Source organism: Tachypleus tridentatus, chromosome 1 (assembly GCF_004210375.1).
Source record: "Tachypleus tridentatus isolate NWPU-2018 chromosome 1, ASM421037v1, whole genome shotgun sequence".
In the NCBI taxonomy this organism is placed as follows: domain Eukaryota; kingdom Metazoa; phylum Arthropoda; class Merostomata; order Xiphosura; family Limulidae; genus Tachypleus; species Tachypleus tridentatus.
Genome location: NC_134825.1, coordinates 30,053,696 through 30,073,517, shown reverse-complemented (window position 1 = coordinate 30,073,517; position 19,822 = coordinate 30,053,696). Strand labels below are relative to the sequence as shown.

The window sequence follows — 19,822 nt, the reverse complement described above, 5'->3', positions numbered from 1 at the left end:
TGTAAGGTTATATATAAAAATCCAGCTGAGTTCCTGATGTAAGGTTATATATAAAAATCCAGCTGAGTTCCTGATGTAAGGTTATATATAAAAATCCAGCTGAGTTCCTGATGTAAGGTTATATATAAAAATCCAGCTGAGTCCTGATGTAAGGTTATATATAAAAATCCAGCTGAGTTCCTGATGTAAGGTTATATATAAAAATCCAGCTGAGTTCCTGATGTAAGGTTATATATAAAAATCCAGCTGAGTTCCTGATGCAAGGTTATATATAAAAATCCAGCTGAGTTCCTGATGTAACGTTATATATAAAAATCCAGCTGAGTTCCTGATGTAAGGTTATATATAAAAATCCAGCTGAGTTCCTGATGTAAGGTTATGTATAAATATCTCACACTGAGCCTAATTTCCATTAGCTCCTCGACAGCAAGTGGCCCTAACCAGCACATTGAATTGAATCAATAACAAATATTTCTGTTAAGGCCTATGTATCATTTATTTAGATATTTTATTTTTATAATTGTCAATTATTGCGTTCCCAGGTTAACACAGATATACATCACTAAGACTAATTTAAGTAAATAAGTTTAATCTAACGTTACGTTTCAGTTTAACCCGCAGTAAGAGTAAGTTTTCCGTAGTAGCAGTTGAGAATCCCTGTTATGGATAAAATAAACGATAGAGAATTTTTTTTAGCGCTCTCACCATGATACCTTTGACCTGAACATTACGAAATATATTTCGCTACATTGTACATTTTTACATGTGGGTAAACTACACATTGTACAATACTTCTTGTTTGTTGCGAAGCGACCAAATATCACAGGGTATTGATCACCATGTTATATAGACTGACACTTGAACTAGACAGTTTGGAGATTTTCTTCGCTTTGACTGTTGCGGTGATAGTAAACATACATTCAGAACATTTTATTTGGTGTCACAAATATCCTTCCTTGTGTCCTTTATGGTGATAATAGACTTAATACAATATGCTATTTTTTATCCTTTCATGTAAAGAGTGCTTTCACCCATAGATTGAACATGAAATAAACGTTTCAGAAATTCCTTTCGTAAACACTTCTGTAAATTTAGCTTTACGTAAAGTTCATTACAACGAAGAACACTTGTATTAAACTTTTTGAAAAGACTTATGATTAGGACAAAGATAATGTTTGGAATAAACAATATTTTCACTAAAATACATTGAAAATTTTCATTATAAGCGAATTATTAAAACACTGTATTTAAAGATAATTTATAAATAAAATCTGAATAGTGTTGTTGTTGAATTAAGCACAAATCTACACAATTGGCTATCTGTGCTCTGCCCATCAGGGTATCAAATCTACACAATTGGCTATCTGTGCTCTGCCCATCAGGGTATCAAATCTACACAATTGGCTGGCTATCTGTGCTCTGCCCACCAGGGTATCAAATCTACACAATTGGCTATATGTGCTTTGCCCACCAGGGTATCAAAACCCGGATTTTAGCGTTATAAGGCCGCAGACAAACCGCTGAGCCACTGGAGGTCATGGATAATATTAGTAAACGTTCACTTTGTCACGTGTTGCCCTGAAACATACGTTGTGGCTTCGGAACTATCTCTGTTCTAAATAATCTATTTCAAAAAAGGAGTTCTTCGTCTCTCTCTATATATATTCTCTTTAACAATTTCTCTGTAACTAAAATTTTTCGGAGAGTTTTTTTTTATATATTACTAAGTCATAAGTCTAACTGTGTGATTATTGTGCTGATAAATGGTAGAAAATCCGCTGTGAACTAAATATGTGAATGCTATAATCTCGCCCAAGGTATTTTCAAATATCAGTGCATTATCTTACGAACAGTGCGCTTATTCCAGGTTTGTATTCGAATTACACTAATACCATATCTCATGTTTGTTAAGAGATAACGCTGATTGTTTATTGCTGAATAGAGCTAATCCTGTGCTCCAGGCTTGTTTTGGAATAGATTCAATCCCGCATCCCAGGTTTATAGAGAAATAACATCAGTCTCATACTTTAGTTTGTGGTGAAACAGATCCAATACTGTAACTCAGGTTTATATAAAAATGACGCCAGTGTTATACTCCATGTATGTGATTAAATACAGCCAATCCTATTGTCCAGGTTTGTTGTGGAATAGAACCAATCCTGTTTTTCAAGTTTGTTGTAAAAGAGAGCCGATTCTGTAATGTAGGTTTGTTGTGAGATAGTTACCTTTGAGGGAAAGTCTAAATTTATGTATATTTGAAACCTGAAACAACCTTCAGAAACCAAGAAACGTGTTTGAAACATTCACGGAAAACAAGTATTTACTAAATAAATATACCTTGTGCTGGGTGTGATTCAATCCAGTTAGAATTAGAAGGTTTATAACCAGAAGGCAAACCGACATGTTACAGGTAATCATGATTCGACGACTTCTGAGAGCCCTAAGCAAGAAACAGAGTTAAGTAACAAATTATTGTTCAATTTAAAGAAAGTTTGTCGATTAAATTCAATAACATTTAGTTTGGAGCTAAAACTTATGTTTCGATACCTGAGGTAGGCAGATATTCCATTGATTACCATTAACAATAAACAAAAGTCTCTTAAAAATCCACATTATCTAAAGACGTCCTTCAAATTTCGTTTCACATATTAATTGGAATAATTCTTCTTGCATTAATTCTTACTAGAATACTCAGTGAGAACTGTCCTAATGCATCCAAACAATCATTGTTAACATCATGCAACATAACTCTTTTACTTTGAAATTTCCTGTACTGTTCAAAATATACATTCAAAACATTCATGTCTAATTTAAAACTTGATTTCCATATGTAACACAGATATATTGTGGAACCCGAATCAAATTTATCTTAATTTAAAAAATTATTTTGATACTTATTGCTAACGGTAATACTAAACCTAAAAATTCGAGAAAAATTATATACAGGTTATATATATTCTGCACTAAACTTAGGCTTAATAGATACTGTTAAAAATACATCATTCAAAGTTTTTAAATATATACATATAACTTTATGCAATGCACATATGTATTATTTTTTTCACAAAATTAAATAATTTATTAGGTGTCATAAGTTTAATGAATACAAAATAGTTACATATAAAAATATTTATTAGTAAAGCAATGCTTTCAGTATCAATAAATAGTTTAGTAATATCTAACTTTTAATCACTATTATATCCATATAATGAAGGCATAATATCAGATTTATTAAAACCTAAGTACATTAAGTTATAGACTAATTTTTATTCACATAAATTAATGTGCTTTAATGAATATTTTCTTTCTGAATTAAGCAAGGTGTTTCACAGCATATTTCCCAGATTACTTCTCGTGTTATGTCTAGCATTAAGATTTGGATTCTACACAAAATTCAGTACGTAACATTAAAAGAATTTCAATATTTAAATCAGCAAGTCATGCGACAACGACAGCCAATATAAACTTCCAGTGGTACATATTGCATAAGAAAAAAATTTTAAAATTATTTGGTTTTACGTACATAGGTTCTGTGTATTCACCTTTTAGACAAGGCTCGTAACAGCTCCTATCGATATCCTATCGAATATCCTAGATATTCATACACTAATGTCATAACAAGGTGTTCACATAAGGTATTTAGAATTTTCGAGGCAAGGATATTACTTTTACTTAATGGCTTGGATAAACAAAGAAATATGGATAAAATTATGGCTTCTTTTAACATATAGGAATACACGATCTAAAAGCTCTGTGGCAAAACCGTCTATGTGCTTCAAGTTAAATGCAACGTGAGTCACCTGTTAACAATCAACTTCTGTTCAACCGTTACATACTTGAAACAGCCAAAGAATAAAACGGGAATTCATACTAGTCCATACTAAGATATGCCAGTCAAGTCACCAGCTCAGACATTATGAATTTCTGTGCAATCGAATTGATAAAATGGGTGCATGAAAATTATCGTCCACGTACACTAAACAGACTATGAAAACCGTGCAGGTAGGAGTTGTAAGTTTTGGGCATGAAAGCTTTAATATAATCTCTTATGTAATGTAATCTACGGTGTAGGGTTGCTGTCAAGGTTCACTGTCAGGAGAAAGAGCACAAACTAATGTGTCTGCATGGCCTGTAACAATATAATGAGGCTCCAAAATCATTTTAATATAATGTACTTAACCTCTATGTGTGTAGTGTTACTTCGTTCAAAGTTTCTTAGTTTCATTTTAGGTTTCACGTTTTGATAATGTTAGTAATACCTTAGACTTCATTGAAGATATTTCTAGACACTCGGCTAGAAAGAAATGTATTTTTTTATGAGATTATAATCACATACCTGAATGAAATGAAACAAACTATAGACAAAACCAAGGCTGCAATAGACAAAGAACAGCAACAGATGGAAAGAATATTCATAATTTCATCATTCGGAACCTAATTAAAAGAATTAATTATAAGATACAATAGAACTAACAGGCAGTACCAGTTTATGATTTTATTTGGACAACTCATCTGTAGCGTTTTGTTATTTGCTAAGAGCATTTAGACAAAATCCATTTATACTTTCCAAGTGGGCATTTAAAAACTAATTTTATTTTGAGGGAAACATGGTTTCTTATTTCTTATTCTATCTTACCAATTTATTTGGTTTATTAACGTTAATAACATTGTAATTAATATATAAAATAGAATAGAAAAAAGTCTTAACAATATAACTGTCGAAGGGGTTTTATATGACATAAAATTTGGTTTAAAATGTAATGTTTTTATATATCTGTGATTATGTAAGGCTAGTATCAACTGTATTTTACAGAGAATATCTTTAGTTTCGATTTTACATATACTGGTGTGATATACTGCAGTTGACTGGAGGCTCTCATGTGTTGGACAAATATATAAAATTAGAATGTTTGTAGATTACGTTGGAATCTGAGCTTATGTTAGATGTGATTAATCAAGTAGCTGCGTATAAATACAACTTAGTTAAGTTATTGATAAAGTGAGATCTGTGAATTTTATGTTTACAAATGTCAATAAGCTGATAAATGTGGATTTATTCTTGGAATTAACGCAAGCAAACATCGCTTTCTAGGAATCAGAAAGTAGGTTAATTAGTCAAAATGTATCTGAACTGATATGGACAGGTATGTTATATAGTTTGCAATAGAACTCTTGAACAATGTTTGACAAAGCCTAGAGCTCACAACATGCTTGAGATAACCTAGAACCTGGTGTGTTTGATGAAACTTAGACATGTGTTTGGTGAAAACTAGAACAAATAACATTGTTTGTTTGTTTTTGAGTTTTGCGCAAAGCTACACGAGGGCTATCTGTTCTAGCCGTCCCTAATTTAGCAGTGTAATACTAGAGGGAAGGCAGCCAGTCAACACAACCCACTACCAACTCTTGGGCTACTCTTTTACCAACGAATAGCAGGATTGACCATCACATTTAACGCCTCCACGGCTGAACGAGCAAGCGAGCATGTTTGGTGTGACGGCTATTCGAACCCGCGACCCTCAAATTACGAGTCGAGCGCCTCAACTACCTGGCCACGCCGGGCTTGACATGTATTTGATGAATCGTAGAACATGATATGTGTTTGATAAATCCTAGAACTAGATATGTGTTTAATAAAATATAAAACTTGATATAACCCAAAAGTAATAAACAGTAAAGAAATTAAACATTAGAATTTGATAAATCCTAGAACTAGATATGTGTTTAATAAAATATAAAACTTGATATAACCCAAAAGTAATAAACAGTAAAGAAATTAAACATTAGAATAATGGAAAATGAGTTTCGAAACTGTTTTATTAACCGTACGTCAAAAACACTTTCCACTATATATATAATTAGAAAAGAGATAAAGAAATACAGATATATATTTGATGCTTTACTGTTTTTGTAAAAACAAGGATATTTTAAAATAAACAATTATGGCTTACCACTCCTCCTATATCCATCAAGACAGCAAAGTTCGTTAGGTGGGAACAGGAACACTGTGTGTGTGTACGACTAGTTTTTGTACGATGACAACCACTTTCATCCCAATCTCCACCAAAATTTCTGAAATACAGAATGTGTTTCGGTGTAAACTCCTATTTAAGAGCTTGTAAATGCCATCTCTTTTTGCTAAGATCTAATCGCATTTGAAAATCGTAGATACGTTTTATTTTTCGTTCAACCGTCAACTTATGTAACTGTAACAAACAAGCACGTTTTCACTGTAGCATGTAAAAATAAAAGCATGTTGAAAGCAAATGTGCCTGATATTTAGAGTTTAAATTGTTCTCAGTATTTTAGGGCTAAATCTTGAAATATGTTGAATATACTAGCATAAAAAACCGAAAAAAACAACAGATATTTTCTATCGAAATGTATATGTATGTAGAGAGAATATCTAATATCCCTTGCAATATAATTGATACATTTAACATCTTTGAAACAGCATACACGCATTAACACCTTTGGCAAACTAAGGTATGTTTAACAGAATTTGTTCATAAAAAGAAATGATACAAATTTATAAGTTTTACAAAATCTTTTCTTTTAGAGCGTTTAATAACAACAATTACGAAGCAAAAGGCTGTTCTTTTATGCTCATTTAATATTTAAACAACTGATTAGTTTAAAATATGAAAATCAAATATTTTGCTATATTTTTGTTGTTATTATTTACAATAACTCTCCCGTAAATTAAATAAAGGTGTGTGTGTTTTCATGTAGCAAATCCATCGGGCTCTCTGCTGAGCCTACGGAGGGGAATCGAACCCGTGATTTTAGTGTTGTAAATCCGTAAACTTACCGCTGTACTAGTGTGGAAACATTAAATAAAGGCAAATGTAGAAACCTGGAAAAATATACAGCTATTATTTATATATATTATCATTACTAATGTCGAAACGTACAACAGAAACTTGATTAACTAATTATATCATAAGCTCAAAGCAGTATTAATCTCAGGAATTTTTATCTCTCTCATTAGTAATTGAAATAGATATTCACCACATAAACTTAATTATAATCAATGAGTTTAAAACGTGTAACGAAATTACTGTCATACATTTAATTTAATATCTATGTCTTTCGATTTAATATATACTTAGAAACGTGTGTAACTTAAATTATTAAATGTGTATTACGAAAGTCCTGCCTATTCTTTAAATCTGTAGAAGATTCCCGAGTGTAAGAATTAACAATATGTGTTTTACATTGTTGCCTTCTGAATTTTCGAGAACTTTGTCTGAAGATTATAAATCGACGCGCCAGTAGACAGTTTTCAGAATATTTTTGGCTTGCTACAGTCAGTATGTTATAAAACTCAGAAGCTATAATTGTGGAAAACTACAAATATTTGATCAGGAACATTTATAAATTTCGAACATTACAAACCGTTTAACTTTAGAAAATTAGCTGAGTATTTCTACAAGAACATTAGATATCTTCGTCGGAAAAAAGTCAGCTTGTAAACGTCGAGATAGTCATTAAGGGAGATGCACCAATACAAACACAGAATTATTCGTTCGTCGTGAACCGTTGCTGAAATATTTAGTTCCAGACCAGATAGAAGACTTAGTATTGTTTGTAATTTTGTAAAAACTTGTGTGTATATATCAGTATTTGTGATAACTGTTATTATAAATTGTATTATTATTTGTATACTAAGATTTATGTGTATGTATCAATCTTGTTAACAAATATCATAAATCTGATACATATCGACATTCAGTTAACTTATAAATTAAAATTTCATGCTATTTAAAACCGTAATACGTAACACAATAAACTCGTCCGAAATAAATTATAATACGTAAAAAACATAATTAGACAAACTGCATGTATTAGAATGCGTTTAAGTAATGCGATATTACAGATATAACAATATTTTCCTACTTAGAAAAATTCCAGAACACACAACGTGGGTTGCTGAATTTGTCCACTTCAAGATGCTCCAAAGAAATTCTGACAAATTTGCCCTCTGGTAGGTTAAAAGAAACGTTGTGCTTTCCGAATGTGAATCCCATGACTTGAGAATTTACTTTGGTGTTATTTGTTGAACTGTGAAAAAGTGGGGAAATGTAATCAAAACGTAGAAATTAACTTTGATTGGACTTTCATAAAAGGTGAATATTAAATAAACTCCATTTGTCAAACATACGTGTATTAGTTTGGGTTATTTATCTTAACATTTTATACCCACTGTCTTTCTCAAAATATACAAAACTAGACATAGTGATTATTTTAGTTACGTACAAAAAATATGTTTTTTATTAAATTTTACAATTTGCTACCAAATCGACACATTTTAGTCTCAACGATGGCAAAAATTATTATACTGTTAAAGAGGTAAAGGTTCATAACTTTTCAGTAGATTATTAAATTTATTTCAAGCTTACGTGTATTGAAGATGACTAAACAGATGTTCTCAGAAGTTTTAACCTTAATTTTTCGCGGATATAAAGATAATAATGTTTTGATTTAAAAAAAAATCATTTTTATAATTTTTTAACCATCGACATCAAAGTGTTAATCTCATGGTTTAAAAAAAAACTACTTGTTTTCTATTTACATATTTAAATATATATATAAATAATAATATAAAGGGAATTTTTTTCTATCGTCAATTTCAAATTACCTTTCATTAGAATATTTTATTCACTTCAACTGAATAACTTGCAAGTTATAGTGTTTAATCTTACGTAATAACTTATCAATACCACTCACAAAGTTGCTTGTCAAACTTTACAACTTCTAACTATCTATTGACTTCTATAGTTTTCAGATAAAAAAAGATGAGAAAATGACAGATGGTATTTCGTAAACATGTGTTTGTAATTAATTCATATCACTGGAGTATTTTTGTATTATTTATTGTAGTTTGTGATATTTTTAATTTCGCGGAAAGCTACACAAGGGTTATTTGCACTAGTCGTCCATTATTTAGCAATGCTAGGCTAAAGATAAAGCAGCAAGTCAACACCACCCGCTGCTATCTCTTGCACTATTATTTTATCAATGTATATTGGGATTGACTTACACATTACAACGCCCCCACAGCTGAAAGCGAGCATGTTCGGTGACGGGGATTCGAACCCGGGACCCGCAAACTACGAATCTCGTTTCGTAAGTGGTTACATATTGTCCATAATTCACTTAAACAGTCTTCTCCCACCTTGAGTTTGTTTCTGAGCACAAAGCTGCACAATGGCTTATCTGTGTAATACCAACCACAGGAATCAAACCCGAATATAAGCTTTTAAACTCACCTGTGAGTGGCGAGGAATTGTTTACTTTTAAAATGGACATCCTGAAAAATATATTTTTATACCGAAACAAACCAGATTTAAAACAAATAAATTAAACTACTCAAGTTTTATTTATTTACTAAAACTAAAGGTTAATTTTGACAAGCCTGATATACGTGATGAAAATAAAGTGAGACTAATATATGCTTTTTTTCATGTTCTTTTCAATATTTCTAGCTCTGTTACAAATTTCAAATGGCAATTGTGTAGATATTGATTTTAAATCTATGTTTTGTCTGTCATATCAGAGAGTAAAGGTCTTTCAAACATTTTAGGAAAAGGAATGTAAAGAAATATCGTTAGAACTGTGGTTCTTCACTACACACATGGACCCGGCATGGCCAGGTGGTTAGGGCGCTCGACTCGTAATCTGAGGGTGGCAGGATCAAATCCCCATCACACCAAACATGCTCGTCCTTTCAGTCGTGGGAAAGCTATAATGTGATGGTCAATCCTATTATTCGTTAGTAAAAGGGTAGCCCAAGAGTTGGCGATAGGTGGTGATGACTAGCTGCCTTTCCTTTAGTCTTACACTGTTAAATTAGAGACGGCTAGCGCAGATAGCCCTCTTGTAGCTTTGAGCGAAATTAAAAAAAAAATCTGCAGTTTAATTTATTACAAATATTAAACCTGACAATTTTTCAACACTTTGCTAACTTTCAACATTCAATAGCGTAATTTGAAAGCTTAATTTCCTAAGTGTTATGTTATAAATTTTATGTACACGAGACGCTTAAGAAGACTAAATATACATAAGGTGCAATTGGTTAGTATTAGCTCTATTTAGTATTGAAAAAAACAAATCATCTGAACCTTTATTCTAGTTTTCATAACATATTATTGGGTTTTGTTTTCTATGTCATGCCTGGTTTATGAGATGGGACAAAGCTGCTTATTTATCGACTATTAACAAATAAAAAAGACATTTGAAAGTTGTTTTTTTATAATGTTCAAACCAAAATAAAATTTAAAACATAACTTCAGTGTTTATACCTTTTAATTCCTTCGAGCGGGCTCAAAAAACTGTTGATTTTTTCATACAAGATACCAAAACCAGTCATGAAATCACACACACGAGGCCATTCATCAAATGTCAAACCACCTTCTATTTCCAGGCTAGATTTATATCTTTTTTGGATTTTTTCAGAAGGAAAGCGGTGGTTTTCCACAGTGGAATTTCCAGAAAACTTGAATACTTCTAGTGCTACAAAAATATTTTCATAATACAATAAGTGTTTAATCAGTATACTTTACTTTTAAAACAATTGTTATCTCAATTTATGCCATTTCCTTTGTTTATTTTTAAGCACAAAGAAAAACAACGGGCTGTCCGATTCTGTGCCTAACAAGAGTATCAAAACTTAGTTTAGTGTTACAAGCTCTCAGACTTATCATTGAATCACTGAGCGATTGTTAATTATAACGGCTTAATCGCTCAGTTCCTGTATTTATTGATGCGCCGATGTAGTTTCAATGACTTTCTATTTTTGGTTATTCAAGTGTAATATTTTATTGGGAGTAATTTTAAATTTATCAATATTTTATTTGCAATTACCTAAGTTATATATTTGATATGGGTGATATAAACTCAAAGTAGTACATTTTTAATTTTTAATAAATTAGATCAGTCTGTCTTTATCCGTCTCAACCAAACGCTTGGTTCAAACAGAAAATACATCTCTTAGTTCCTCGGTCAATTTGTCTGTGTATTAAGATATTCTTACCTATGTTGGATTTCCACACTTCTGTACTATTATTATCTATGTAACAACCAAGTCTTTCGCCAACTTTTCCCATTTCTTTCAAAATTCTGCTTGCCGATTCTCTCTTCTCGTTCTGAAATAAAAAGACTTACAGCATCAGAGCTAGAGCTCATTTGTCATGAGGACAAGTATAATATAAGAATCTTCAACTGCTGACGTAAAGTCTGACGAAGACAAACACTTTTGTAATCATACATTTTGTAGAACAGCCTTAGAACACCTAATATATAATAACAACTGAGCAAAGGCAAACGTTGCACTTGCAGAAAAAAAGGAACACATTACCTTAAAATTGAATGAACATATTTTCTATTATATAATCTGTTAAATACTTTAAGAAGTATTGAAACAGTAAGTCTTACATTAGAATCTAGGGCTCGTCAAAATCGAAATGTTAATATCAATGTATTTGTTTTTCTTATAGTAAAGCCACGTGAGGCTATCAGGTAAGCCCACCAAGGGGAATCGAAACCCTAATTTTAGCATTGTAAATCCGTAGACTTACCGCTGTACTAACGGTGGGCGTGTTAATATCCATCACAACATTAAATGTAGAAAATACAATGTTCACGTAATTGTGAAAACCTAGAAACTTACACTTTATAATGGTAAAAACTAAAATATAAGTTAATAAAACTAAATTTGCATTTCTGCGTAAACCAGTTGAGAATGGAAGCCAAAGAATAAATGGCTAAATATACATAAATCAATTTATAATGGAAGAAATGCATGAGGACTGTGCATGTGTGTGTTTTTCTTAGAGCAAAGCCACAACGGAGTACCTATTGTATTCACCGAGGGGGAACGAGCCCCTGATTTTAGTGTTGAAAATCTGAAGACTTACCGCTGTCCCAGGGTTGGACCATGAAGTTTAAAGGAATGCTTCAATATAATGAAACGAAATAAAAAAGTTAACAAACATCAAGTAACCATTTTTACTAAAAGAAATGGAAATCCTTATCAAGATATAACAGATGTTCGTATATCAGTTAATATGTTTATATGTATGAAACTAATTTTTAACAATAATTTCTATCTCAGGCATTTGAAAACAAACTTCAACCCAAATTTGAGGTATATTTCTGTAATGGTTATTCAAATAGATTAATCAAGTATTCGTATACTTCTTAATTAAAAATCATTTACAAAAAGACGAGGATTTTACAATTATTTCCATGTAAGCCAATATAAACTTAAGATTCAAAAACACAAAATTTCTGTAAGAAAGCTAACTTCAAAAAGGAAGTGACATTTATCCCCCTTGATACAACGGTAGGTCTACGGACTTACAACGCAAAAATCAGGGGCTCGATTCCCCTCGGTGGACTTAGCAGATAGCTCGATGTGCTGTAAAGAACACACACAAATGATATTTAAGTAGCATAGAAAATTTAATAAATTAATTATCAGTTGTAAGACAAAACATATTTAACCATATATATATTACTTAGAAATTAAGAATTTCCTGTACAAGGTAAAGTATTCCTTTTCATTCTGGCGACTTAATTACAAAAAAGATACACTAGTGATACTTAATATGTGCTTTATAAATAACTACAATACTTAAAGTGATGTCAATTCAAATTATAGGCAATTGTTCGCAGATTATTGTAAAACACGGTCTTTCTCAATCAGATGAAATCTCTTTAAATACATCTTAAACTTTTACCTTCAGAAGATCTTCCCAGGCTTGCCCTTCATCTAGTACGTTGTTCATTGTCGAAGTGACACTGTCTGTGAAATTCAGAACCTTTTCTTTAAAGGGAAGCTTTTCATCAAACTTATTCTGAAGCTCGTTCAAGATGTTGAGAACTAAGAAAAGATCACCCCCGAACAAATCTGTCATATCAGTCTTGTTGTCTAATACTGAAGAAATATCCAAAAGGTCCAAGTATTCTCTGTGAATCTTGAAATACAGAATTCAAATGGTTACTTTACATTATAATTTTTATCATTTGCCAACTAATTAATCGTATATATAAGTACATATACAAACTTTGTGTTAATTGGAACATTTAATGGAGAAGAGTAAAATAATTTGGGCTATCTCAAATGTTTGATTCATAATACCTTTCCAACTATCCCTTAGTAACTATTCAACTATTTCCTAACAGCAGTTTAAGGAAATTTTACGTAAATAGCATTGCAATTCAATGTTTCGTCTCGTCCAGCGGGAATAGTTAGAACGTCTGGAAGTTTGTTCTGATATCTGAAAAAATCATACACAACCAATGAATTATTATACATGTTCCTTTTGGAACACTCTAACCCAATAGTATTAGACAACGGTAGTACTGATTATATAGTGATGGTTCGGATTGTTCGTTTTTTTAAATATATCTTAAATAGATCATCAGAACTTTACATTACTATACATTGTTTACTTTTATAACAATAGCTATGTAATGACTGAATCACAAGTTATGTGAATGTCTGTAAACATTAAAGCAAAAAGTTTGAATACCTGGTTCTTTTTCCTTCTGTTTCTGTCTCATCACGTGATAACTCAAAATCCAAAAAATAGTGCCAACGAATTTTACTGAGATGACAGTTTCAAAAAAGTGTCCGCTTTTATAAGTATTATTAATAACTAGTAGTAATTTAAAATATCATGACTCTAGTGTAAACTATGTAATCATAACTCATTAAAGTAGCTTTCTTACACAAATTTAGCGTTATTTTGAAAAACTTAGGCTACGAGTGGAACAGGAAATACAAGCAAATAATAGATGAACAATAAATAATACAGTTGGAACTTCGCTGTATTTAGAACTTAGTTATAAATACAACCTTCTCATGTTTATTGAAGTATTTCATATAAAAACAACAAGCAAGCAAATAAAACAACTTTTTGGAACAAGGGAGTATAAGTGTAAGGATGGCTAATATCATTTCTTCAGAAACAATGTGAACAAGGTAACAGGGACGGCGCTTGTATCATCCCTACATAATAGCACAGGCAAGAAGGAACATATGGTAATCTACATGTAACTATTCAGACACAAATGAAATTAATTTATCCTATTTTTGAATGTTAACATTCCACTACACTATGTATCTGTGTTGTTATGTAGTGATGATGGAAATGCCATCCCTGTTACCTTGTTTAGATTGTTTATGAAAGATTGATATTAGCCATCCCTACACTTACGTCATTTTTGAAAAGTATTTTCTTTACTTGTTTATTATATATTCTTTTTATTCAGAAATGTAAAGATGGTAAATTCTGTCAATCAGTATACTTTTTTACCCTGTATGTGTAGACTACTTGGTTTTATCCTAGTTATTTGAAATTATCTATTTATTATCTATAGAAATATAAAATAATAATGAAATGATTGTTTATCCAATTTGCATTCTTTTGTTTATATTTATTAGCTTCTAAGATAAGTTGCGTATTGCAGATAAAGCTTGTTTGTTTGCAGCTCGGACACAAACAATAGGCTATTTATGCTCTGCCCACCATGGGTATCGAAACCCAGTTTATAGCGTTGTAAGTTCGAAAACACATTCGTGTGCTACTGGGAGGGTAGGAGAAACAAAATCAGGTGACTTTTTGTTTACTGTTGAAATTTTATCGAAACAAAATGATAGGTTTTTGTTTTTTTTACTTGACTGACGTAGAATTTTGTAATTATCGATCTTTTTGTGTTGTAAATAATTCATGTCTCGGTTTTTAGATCACGTTTTAATCTATCAACGTTAAACATCAGGGTCATCAGCTATTAGTTGGTTCTTTTAGAGCAAAGCCATACTAAGCTGGGTCTGTCGAGGTGAATCGAACCCCGGATTTTATTTAGCGTTGTAACTCCGTAAACTTACCGCTGTCTCACGTGAGGGGAACAAGGTCATCAGCTAATTCACATATACTACACGTTAACTAAAACCTAACCAACATGTTGTGTATTGTATATAAACAATACATATGTATTTATTTGAACCAACAACGAGTGGAAATAGTAAAGGTAACAAAGTGAGAGATGTCTCAGTGCTGACACTTGAGCCAATCTTACTTGATTATGGATCAAACATTCCTGCTAAGTATCAGTTGACTAAAATTTTCTTATTCACCAAAACTGGGAGTTAATTAAGTAACAATCATAAAGCAAAGTTTCAGTACAGAAAGCAGAAGTTAATAAACATGAAGACAAAATGACACCTTGCAGCAGTCTAAAGATCTTCTTGGTAACCAGTAAAGATACACAGAAAATAACAGTTGTGCTGTGCTTTAATATTACATATCTAATATGAAATAAGAGTAGCTACGCTTTCTAGTAAGGAAGTCCAAACTACAAATCACTAAAACACGTACAGCTTGGCGTCCATAAAGTGACGAGATAGCCAGTCTCCACTATGTTGGACAGGTAACTGGATATAACTTAAACTCTTAGAGACAGAACATTGCTACCAATTGTATTCTAAAGACGGCTGATGTGAGTCTTATAACTTTAATTAAAATAAACCTTTGTAACCTGAAGATGATCTAAACAGGTCGAAATGTTGTTCCGTACTGGTAAATTATGGGCTGATGAAGCTAAAGAATCTCCACTTCTTTTCATCCACAATCATTACTTTCAGAGGCCCTACCGTTCGTAGCTGTTCCACCAACGAAAGCTCGTATCTTAGAGCTCACCTTTATCGGCGGCTCGGCTTGGCCAGGTGGGTTAAGGCGTTCGATTTGTAATCCGAGGATCGCGGGTTCGAATCCCTGTCGCACCAAACATGCTCGCCCTTTCAGCCGTGTGGGCGTTATAATGTGACGGCCAATTCCACTATTCATTGGTAAAAGAGTAGCCCAAGAGTTGGTGGTGGGTGGTGATGGCTAACTGCCTTACCTCTAGTCTTACACTGCTAAATTAGGAACGGATAGCGCCGATAGCCCTTGAGCAGCTTTGCGTGAAATTAAAAAACAACAACAAAAATCACCTTTATCCACATACTTATTACTTACTTATACTTCCAGTAATCAAGCCTTTCGTTGTTCTCAAAAAATCTACGTTAACTTGTTGTGACGACTGGTACTTGTTCGTTAAATTATATTCTACGCAGGACTGAACAGGTGATTTCGCGTATTGTTCCTTCTGCAGGACTTCTCTAGAAACTACTCAGTACGAGTTTATTTCTTGTCGCTTTATATTCATTGATCCACCTTAACCTAATTACTTGCATATTTGTTTCAGTAGCGCGTGTTTCTTGGTGTGCATAATTATTTTAGGATTAAAAACACCCGGAGAATTTTCACTTTTCTTTAAGATTCTAACGTTGAGAAAGGTAGGTTAGGTAAGTTTATTGTTGGAAAGTGTGGGGGTAGTTTCAAGGGAACATTCCATTTTAAATGAGCTTAGTAGTAACATTTTTTAATTTAATTAAACTGTAGAAAGTAGGGCCCACTGAACAAGCTATCCAGCGACTAACTCTGACTGGTCGGTCAAGTACGGATTCTTTAATAAAAGTAACACACTGTTTAACCTTCATTATATATTATTGCAAAGTCAAAGACCTATTGCTACATGTTTTGGACACATTTATTCCGGCTATTATTAGGCAGAAGGATATAGAGTCTATATTATAGACAAAACAACAATACATGTAATATGTCAATATTTAGAAACCCGTTTTAATAAAACATGGTGCATTTAAGTTAAAAATTAATGTTATATTTAAAAGAAATATCACCCACATTTCGCTCTTCTAATTTCTAATTTTCTTATTGACACTAGCGAATTGGGGGTTAAGACTAATAGACGGTATATCCCCACCGCAATGTTGGTCCTACTTCCTAGATACCTCCAAAACCTAGGATACATTTTATAATACCACGTTGTAGCTTGTACCCTAGGATCCTTTTTTAAAATATGCAGCGTATTTTTTATTTCATGTCAATGTATTTTGTTTATGGCTTGAAAATTTATGGTTATAATATATTTCTATATATAAACGCATATTTATATTTTTCATACTTAAGATAAAATATTCAAAAAATATAAAACAATATACATAAAATATTTTAGAAAGACGACAAACAACTTCAGACATATGTCTTCCAATTCCATCCGACCTTTTGATGGTTCCTGAGTGTCACAAGCTACAAATCTGATCTAAATGACATCAACAAAAAATAACATTGTTTGTTATTTTGAAGCTAAGCACAAAGCAACACGATGGGTTATATCTGATCTGCCGTTTTCTAGCATTGTAGGTTCGCAGACATATAGCTGTGCCATTGAGGGGGGACATAAAGAATAAAGAATTACAAAATACAGTAGGAAATTTGTTACTGTAGCAGAACGATGTATGTTACTGTAGCAGAACGATGTATGTTACTGTAGCAGAATGATGTATGTTACTGTAGCAGAACGATGTATGTTACTGTAGCAGAACGATGTATGTTCTGTTACATTACTGTAATATTGCATTATTTTGGGTTGCTGCGATGTTTTATTGACTTTGTGTACAGTGATGCCCGACACCCTCGAACAGGGTTTAAGCCTCGAGGGTGTCTAGTGGAAATGGAGGGCATTTCTTTAAAGTTGTTTATCATATTTATTGAATCGGGAAATAAAACATTATTTATTGTTGCTGAAAGGATTTTTAATACAGTATATGTAAACTTTGTTTCCTTTGTTTTGAACGTGTTTGATGACGACTTACATAAATTTGGCCGACCATGTGTCAAAATACATTTATAACTACAATAGTGAATAGATGGGGCTTATGTCATGTTTTAATTTAATTAATTACATACCACAATATATTTGGATACAACTTCATTATAACATTTACTATTGCAAAAATATGAATGTTGAGACAACGCTCAAGGAAATTAAACTATGACTTATAACCTCTGATCAAATGAACAACCAAGCAAAATTTAAAGATTTGTGATGGTTGTACCTCTATGTAAGGCCCGGCATGGCCAAGCGTGTTAAGGCGTTCGACTCGTAATCCGAGGGCTGCAGGTTCAAATCCCGGTCGCATCAAACATGCTCGCCCTTTCAGCCGTGGGGGCATTATAAGGTGACAGTCAATCCCATTATTCGTTGGTAAAAGAGTAGCCCAAGAGTTGGCGGTGGGTGGTGATGACTAGCTGCCTTCCCTCTAGTCTTGCACTGCTAAATTAGGGACGGCTAACGCAAATAGCCCTTGTGTAGCTTTGTGCGAAATTCAAAATAAACAAACAATCTTCTCTGTATGTGTAGAGGACTGGCTCGTTCTAATCATATTTCCTATTCCCAGTAACAAACATTTTGTTTATTCAATGGCTTGTTGTATTAATGTTAATTATTTACGTGCGAACATTTTTGTCTCTATTTTTAGATATGCACATCATTATAATAAATATACATTTTTCTTTTGTTGTAATTTATCATGTACCTTATAATTGCTACGTAAGTCTCACCAATCTTCAATTAACAATCTGATAAGGGTTGTCACACAGTTAAACCAATATTTCTCAATAGAAATGACCTTGAACGAACAAAAGAAAGCACTTCTAGATAAATTTGTTGACTTAAAAACTAATAAAACTGAGATAACCCATGGGTGTGAGAAAACTCTCTGCAATGTTTGGAATGCGAAGTCGGTGATCTATATCTATAGTTTTTGTGGTAATCTTTACTTCCATCTTAGATGAAATGGTGAATGAAGAACCAGACTGAAATTAAAAAGATCACTTATGTTGTTTCCAAGAGACTAATTCATTCATTTTGAGTGATATCAAAACAACGTAAAGAGGCCAGTCTTTTTTTTTATTTTGATTTAAGTGCAACGCTACCCAATTGGTGATCCTTGCTGTGCTCACTAAGGGCATCGAAACCCGGATTTTATTGCTATAAGCTTTCAAAACTTGTCGTTATGCGCTGAGGAACTTAAGAAATATTATTATTAGATCATATATGTATAGTGAGTAACTGCACGAAATTACTAAAAATATTTGATTATGGAATATAAGCCTGACACATGTTCCGATCCAGCATAACACGACTTTCATTTTATCGGCCTTCTTATTGAGTTTTGTATGGAAATATACTTTCAAAACCTGACATTTTCAAAGCATATATAAGCAATTGGATTAACAGATCACCACTTCTAAAGTTTACTGAATTTGTGTGATAACTGTTTTTGAAACTATGAGAGTGCATTATAATAATAGATATTATTTCTAAGAAGTGATCTCTGTCCAAAAGGTTAACACCATTGACGTATCTTTATTGATTGTATTATAATGTGATTGATCTACATGAATTAACTTCTGTTTTGTTTTTAAATAGCTCTCACAAGTATTAAATCTATTAGTAACAATATCATTTTGTAAATGTAAAATGGTGTAAGGATGCCAATGTAAAAAATAATGCAAACAATATTATATCATCCTTAGATGACTTTGAATATTAAAATTGAGTGTTATACTGTAATACGCACAAGTACAAAACGCTTACGAGGTCTGTCGAATTGTCCTACCTCGTAGCGAGAGTCTGTAATAATCAAGAGTCGGCTTGGGTTTTCTTGTATACAAGTACTAGGCTCTTATTTACATTACATTGATGACATAACCATGACATTATGAAAAACAAACTGTATATCAATAGTCTCTGAGACAACCCACGATGAACGATGACAACTTTCAACTGCAGTAATATTAAAGTCAATTATGCATTTTACTGTGTAATATTCAATTTAAATAATGAAAGTCACGTAGAAATGACCTATGTATAGCTGTATCATCCCTACATACATGTTTGCATTCTT

General features: G+C 32.3%; 1 protein-coding gene across 6 annotated transcripts in view; it reads right to left on the bottom strand.

Moving 5' to 3' along the window:
* The window catches only part of LOC143245072 (adhesion G protein-coupled receptor L2-like), a 52,518-nt gene that overhangs the window by 21,166 nt on the left and 11,530 nt on the right, over positions 1-19,822 (bottom strand). For all 6 annotated transcript variants that reach the window (XM_076490924.1, XM_076490942.1, XM_076490931.1 and 3 more), the window contains exons 6-12: positions 12,744-12,980; positions 11,036-11,147; positions 10,305-10,515; positions 7,900-8,064; positions 5,952-6,072; positions 4,337-4,434; positions 2,338-2,440 (exon numbers count right to left, since the gene is read on the bottom strand). In XM_076490924.1, the coding sequence (XP_076347039.1) occupies positions 2,338-2,440; positions 4,337-4,434; positions 5,952-6,072; positions 7,900-8,064; positions 10,305-10,515; positions 11,036-11,147; positions 12,744-12,980 (1,047 nt within the window). The remainder of the gene's footprint in view (positions 1-2,337; positions 2,441-4,336; positions 4,435-5,951; positions 6,073-7,899; positions 8,065-10,304; positions 10,516-11,035; positions 11,148-12,743; positions 12,981-19,822) is intronic.